Source organism: Alexandromys fortis, unplaced genomic scaffold, assembly GCF_014885135.2.
Source record: "Alexandromys fortis isolate MF-2015 unplaced genomic scaffold, M_Fortis_MF-2015_v1.1 scaffold_102, whole genome shotgun sequence".
Taxonomy (NCBI): Eukaryota; Metazoa; Chordata; class Mammalia; order Rodentia; family Cricetidae; genus Alexandromys; species Alexandromys fortis.
The window spans coordinates 985,978-992,666 of record NW_026067984.1 but is presented as its reverse complement, the minus strand read 5'-3'; the positions used below and the strand labels follow the sequence as shown (position 1 = coordinate 992,666).

At 47.2% G+C, this 6,689-nt stretch overlaps 1 protein-coding gene across 1 annotated transcript in view; it reads right to left on the bottom strand.

Annotated features, from left to right (window-relative positions):
* Window positions 1–1,898: 1,898 nt before the first annotated feature.
* Spmip2 (sperm microtubule inner protein 2) overlaps window positions 1,899–6,689 on the bottom strand; it is a 69,450-nt gene continuing 64,659 nt past the window's right edge. Inside the window, exon 4 of the mRNA XM_050158833.1 lies at window positions 1,899–2,106. Coding sequence (XP_050014790.1) covers window positions 1,899–2,106 — 208 coding nt within the window. The remainder of the gene's footprint in view (window positions 2,107–6,689) is intronic.

Genomic DNA, 6,689 nt, shown 5'->3' with positions numbered 1-6,689 from the left:
GCCAGCATGGGAGACTCGGCACACTCTCAACCTCTCTAGAACAGTAATGACTGCCAGCCTTCAGCACTGCCCGAGTGGGTGGTGCCCTGTGGGTGCTTTTCCCATGTTGTATTCATTATTGGCTTTTGAATATGTAAGAACGATTGCTTGGAGTTAAGTCCATGAAGAGGGGTTACCATGAAGAAGGTGGGAGTTTTCTCAAATGTCCACAACTCTGAAATCCTCTAAAAAACACAGACAAGGATAACGAGTTTCTAATGTACCCTGAAATTTTAAAGCGTAAGCCTGCCTGATGAGAAGCTTATTTTGAACGATACAGTATTTATTTTCTTTTAAAGAAGGGATGTGCTTGTGTTCAGCGGGGATGAGTTCAGCCCACATCTGCTGGCAGGCAGTTTGTCAGGGTTCCCTACGCATGCCACACAGCCTGAGTCAGCCTACATAGAGACAGCAGACAAACCCACCTGGAGAAAGCAGCCTGAGTTGCCCACAGCCTTGGAAGATACGGGTGCCGCGAAAGATGAAGACGAAGACGCAAATGGAGAGAAACTTAGCACGTAACTAATTGTGATATGTGACCCCAGCATGCTGTCTTGGCTCAGTGAGATTTGATTGTGAATTGTAGACTTAAATCTTAAAACAGTAACCATGGTGATACGATAGAACATTTTTGTTATTAGGAAATACGCCCTGGAGTGTCTAGAAATAAAATGACATTGGGCCTGCAATTGCTTTCAAATAATACATGGGGCGGGGTCTATACACATATACTTAAATTCATAGTGAGGGATAAAATACATCAAAGCAATTAAAATTAATTGATGGATCTGAAGAGTATAAAAGAAGGGCTGTCTGCTGTTCTTGCAAAATTTTCTCTAAATTTTAAACCATTTGAAAGTAAAAAAAATCTTTTAAGCAAAAAATTTTAATGCAAAATGTAAAATCTGTTTAGATTTAGTGGTGATAGAGGGCATTTGGAACTAATGTTTGATAATCTAGCTGGTCCAACTCACCATTACATAGGTGTCAATCACTGCCTCAGTCACTGCCTGCCCACAAGTCAGCCCACCTGGGACGGTAGCCCTTGAACTCCCATTTTTCACACAGTGTCCCTGGGCCAGGACCTTCCCAGAGGATGCGTCCAGCTCCCTGGCAGAAAGCTTCAAAGGGTGATGGCTGATGAGCGGGCTCTCTGGGCACAGGGTAAGTTCTGTGCTAGAACCTTCCAAGGACTCTTCAAGGAAGCAAGACGGCACCCCGTGTACAAAACAGGCGTCTGAATGGGTGTGAGCTGTTCTATTTTCCTTTCTATCATAGAAACTTTGTCAAACCTCGTCTTAAACATTGAGCAATGACAAATGCACCGTGCTGTGGGATGGTCCAGGAGGCCAAGGCAGGAGACTGCCCTCTGAAAACGATGGTGGGATGGATGATTACACATCCTTGCTCCTCATTGTTCACACTCCAGATTTCCCAGGAAAGTTACCTGCTGTCCCCATCTTATTTATTCTTAAAAGCATGTAAGGAAATTACTCAACTTGCTAAGATGCTGCAGATCCTAAGGGGAAAGCCAGGAGCGTGAGCTGGTTCTAAACGTTCTGAGCATGTGCAGGGTTTTCGGGGGAGGTACGGGTCTGCCTCCATCCTACAGGCTGTTTTCTCAGCTTGTGGGAATTAGGGGCCTGACCATCCTCTCCAGGTCAAGCCATGTGGTGGATAAACATTGCTAGGAATGGGACCACACACCCTCCTGTTTTCTTACACGGTGAGACTCATGCCCAGCTCTCCACATCGGGACACTTAGAGAGGAAGTCTAGACTACAATCTGGTTTTATAAGTGAAGGGGAACTATGAAACTATTAGAATCAAATGGCTCTCGAGTCCACAGTGTGACTTTTCTAGGATGGATCAGAAAAATGGCAGCTTACCTTCTCTTCCTTTCTTGGCAGCCTGGAGGGCAGGGAAGGCCCTGGCGATTTACTCTGTTTAACGAGAAGAGCCCTTTGGGAGTCTCTCTGTTGGGAATCTTCATAATCACTCATATTCCAGGCAAGAAAAGCACGACTGTTTCCTCCTTGCATGTCCAAGACTGAAGGCTTCGGTTGCCTGCGAGAGGAACAAATTGGTTGGGTCTAATGGGAAGAGATCTAGAATCAGCTGCCAATCCTCATGGGACACATTAGTTCATTTCTCACTGTTCGAGGCAACTTCTAGCCATAGGGCCAAGGAGATCTGAAAACCTGGCCTGCGTGCCCCTCACCAAGAAGGCTCTGCCCGTTTCTCCACTCGGCATCTCCAGATGTCCAGCTGCTGGACATACCAGGAAGATGCCCACCACAGGAACGCCTGACCTGAACGCGCCCAGTTCCCCATTGCCCCTAGAAGCCCAGTCAACCCCGTGTGCAAGATGCTGCAAAGCAAAAGGAAGCCGAGACATAGTGAGACTGCTTGCTGGGTGTGTGATGGCTGAGAAGGTTTCCTGGACATCCAGAAAGTGCAGGGTTGTGGAGTCCAGCTTCAGATACTTTAGCAAGCAAATCTCCCAGCCATGGTCTTTGGGTCAGGTTTACAGTATCAGTCTGTAGAGTGGGCTTCAATCCAACCAGTAGACGGTTATCTCCGTAACCGTCACCCTTTAATGCTAGTGGTTAGCTTGCCTGGCAGGCTGGTGGTGTAACTTGTAGGTTCCACAACTGGGTAGATCATTAATTGTTCTTCTCCCCAGCATCCTGCCTAGCGCCTTCCAACACTCGAAACCTAGCCAGCAGGGAGGAAGCATCGACCCAGTTACAACTTGACTTCTCGGTGTCCTGCAACCCAAATGACAGTCTCTTCAGAAATAGGATCTTCTCATCCAGTTCTGGTGGACAACCAAGAGCATTGGGCCTGTGGCCTGTGCAGTTTGGGGTACCTCCGGGACCTCCCTACCGAGCAGCACAGAAGGGAAGAGCCCCACACCTTTCCTTGGCCTTGATCTCCAGTTTCTGCTGAGAAGGCAGCTTTGGGTCTCTATGCACCGTGTCCCTATCCTTTAGATGTTTTCCGTATTCTGTCTTTGCGTTTGCCATTCAACTTTGACCTGGTGTGTATGGCTATGGATCTGTTTATCATGGATTCTGCTGAGCTTCCAGAACATCTTACTCTATCTACTGCTTTTGGCCACGGCAATGCTGTTGTCCAGCGATGACTCTGATTGTATCTAAAGTGCCGCATGTGCCCCCTGAAGTTTCTGCTCGCTTAGTTCAAGGGGTCAGCCTCTGATGGCCAGAGTTTCTGAAACGCACTGAATGAGTGGGGCTTCTGGCCCGATGCGGTGAGGTCTGTGGCTGTCCCGGCAGGCGGGTTTTGCTATGAAAGTCAGCCTTTCTTCCCTCTGCGTGTGCTTTAAGATCAGCCGAGTGAGAGGCCAGGGTGAACTCAGGCCTTTCTGACCTGAAAACCGTCCTCCTCCGTATCTAGAGGTGTGTTGACATGTATGCAAGATCTGCAGAAGCCAGAAGAGTTGAAGATGGTTGTGAGCTGCCCTGTGGGTTCTGAGAGCCAAACTCAGGTCCTCTGCAAAAGCACCAAGTGCTCTTAATTGCTGAGCCACACCTTTAGCACAAGTGTGTGTGTGTGTGTGTATGTGTGTATCAGCATGCATGTGCCATGTCATTGGTGTGTCAGTCAGAGGACACCCTTAGGTGTCGGTCCCTACATGGTACCGCAACAGTTTCTTCCTGTTTGCTTCTACAGGTGCCAGGCCAGCTGACCTGCGCTCCAGGAAGAGTTTGGCAAAAACACTGGAACTGATTTTAGATTGACTGTTTCTTTTGCTATTTAAATTATTTTTATCACACAACAATGTTTGGGTTTTCCTCTGTAACTGCCAGTTCAGCGATGACCAACTTTTTCCTAGCAGCCTGAATATCAAGAAATGGGCTGAGGAGAGAAAACAGGCCTCCGTGCTGAGGGGAAGACTGGCTGGCCCTTGCTTACGTACGCGGCTATAGCTGCCAGGACAAGCTTGGTTTTCATGGGGACACTTCTGTCAAAGAAAACACTCCGGGTGTTGAAGACGGGCCTTGAGGATGGGCTGAGCTTACTCTAGGCGTCTAGCCGCCTGGGGTGAGCCGGGGCCACTGTGAACTCCGTGGCTGCTCTGATTCATGAGCAAACATTTCGGTGGCCCCTTGGTATGTTAGTCAAATAGCTGTCTTGAATGAACGTTTTCGTCAAAGGACTGAAACAGCTGGTTATTCTGGAGCAGAGTGCCCAGCACCCATGGTGCCTGAAGTCACCCATTCTCTTCTGTCTGCTGCCCCGACCCACATCTTGTGAGTTCTGTCTGGCGACCTAAAAATACTTCTACTAAATTCTTAAAAGGCTGTCTTTTGGATTCTGAGGTTAAATTTACAACGTGGCCGTTTGAAGTTCCAGTGAGTCAGCCTCCCACCTGAGCATAGTGCTGTAAGTTACTCGCTTGAGTTTCAAGTAGAGACACTCCCCTTTGGGGGCTTTGCGTTCTCCACACTGCCGTGAAGTGATGTACTTATGTGTGAGTGAACTCCTAGCTTCTGCTGAGGACCCTAAGGACCTGTTTTCTTGGGTTGTTGACTCCTTCAGTGGTTGCTTCCTCAGGAATCATGAATGCTTGCACTTTCTGCGTCTGGAAGTAATAAAAAAAACCCACTGGCCGATGGGAGGTTGTGGGATATGCATGCAGAAACAGGCCTTTCCCTCTGTTCTCTGCTTGGAACACTTAGAGGGAAACCTTTATTTCTTCAGATCTTTTAGCATCTATGGTGCAGCCCACACTTACCATCCCCTCAGGGAGAGCTTTAAGATACATTCCTTCATCTTTACCTCTTTCAACCTAGCCTCCTGCACAGGAGGATGGGGCAGGGATGGGGGGTTGCCGTGATGACCAGCAACAGATGGAGTAAGATTTCAGAGGTGCTGGCTGCTCGAGAAGATCCTCCCTGCCCTTAGTGTGGATGCTATTCATCCCAGCACCAGAGACCAGGCTGGGCTTGAATACAGCCAGACGTCACCACTCAGCCCTCAGGAGCGGGGGCTTTGAAGGATGAAGCAGGACTCTAGGATGTTCCAAATAAGTGCCGGCCATAGTGTAAGACAGTTGAGTCCGACCTTTTTATTTTAGTTGACTCTCCATCTTCACTCACCACCCTGAAATCATTTAAGATTATGCTGTACTCGACTCCCGAAACATTTCATCTTTTGGAGAACACTTATTTGACCCTTGATCAGTGGCCTATCATAGACATCATTTAAAAACATGAAGGGTATATGTATGTATATATATATATATATATATCACATATATAACCAGACCAAAAGAATATACATATTTGACAGTTACTAGTAGGGAAACTTTTAAATGCAAAGGGGTTATCCTGGTGGGAATAGAAAAGGGCTTATAGAAAGAAGCTATCCTCCTTTTAAAGGTAATTTATTTTATTTTTATTTAGGTGTCCATGTGTGTCTGTGACTATGTGCATGTGACTAGTGTTGCCCATGGAAGCCAGAAGAGGGTACTGCAGCTAGAGTTATGGGCAGTTGTGGAGTTCCTGACATGATTCAAACTGAACGCTGGTCCTTTGCAAGAACAGCAAATGCTCTTAACCACTGAGCCATCTCTCCAGTCCCAAGAAGCACCTCCTCCTCCCTCCTCCTCTCTCCTCCTATGTGTGTGCGTGTTTTACCTAAATGTGTGTGTATGTACCATGTGCATGCCGTGTACACAAGGAGCCAGAAGAGGTTGTAAGGAGCTGGAATTAAAGATGATTGTGAGGTCATCCATATGGGTGCTGGGACCTGGACCAGTTCCTCTGTAGGTGCAGCAAATGCTTTTAACTGATGAGCAATATTTCCAGCTCTGCTACCCACCTTGCTAAGTTTTGCTTAATAGGCGAAATCCTGAGTGACTTACAGAGTTCTCTGGAAGGCATGTGCTGTACTTGTTTTTATGATTGGGTTTCGGGATGGCAGAAAAACCGAGGGTCTATCTTTGAGTTAATATAAGGCCAAAAAGTAATATTGAGTCAAAAATTAAGACAAGATGAGGCAGTTGGTAGCCCCAAGGCCCCAGAAGCTGTTCTCTCATGTATCTGTAGCTTCTCTGCAAAGGGTGGCATGCATCTATACTGTGACCCTAGGGTGTGAGGACCTGCTTTCTTGGCAAGCTGTTCCTTCAGGTTTTGTTTTATTGTTGCTGTTTCCCTCAATGTCAGCAATGTCTTGTTTCTGTCATTAAATGGTGGATGCCTTAGCTAGATTTGACAGTATGAGCATACATCCAGATGTCCCTGTCGTGTAGACAAAGATACACACAGGGATAGGAATAAGCATGTTTTTCTGCTGTACCTAGAAGCAAGCGGAATGGGCACTAAGGGATTATGTGAATGTTTTCAATATAGTCATCCCTATGAAGCATGGAGGATCTGTGCTTATATTATTATGTATGTACGTGTTCACATGTGTACCCATGTTGCGTGGAGACCAGAGATCGGTGTGGAGTGTTTCCCTCAGTTGTTCTCCACCTTAATTGTTTTTAGTCAGGGTCTCTGAACTCAGACACTAGCTTGCTAGTGAGCCCTGGGGATCCTGCCGTGTCTGACCCTCTGATGGCTTCTGTCCCCTCCCCTCCCCTGTGCTGTGGTTACATGTCTCACTGCCACATCCGGCTT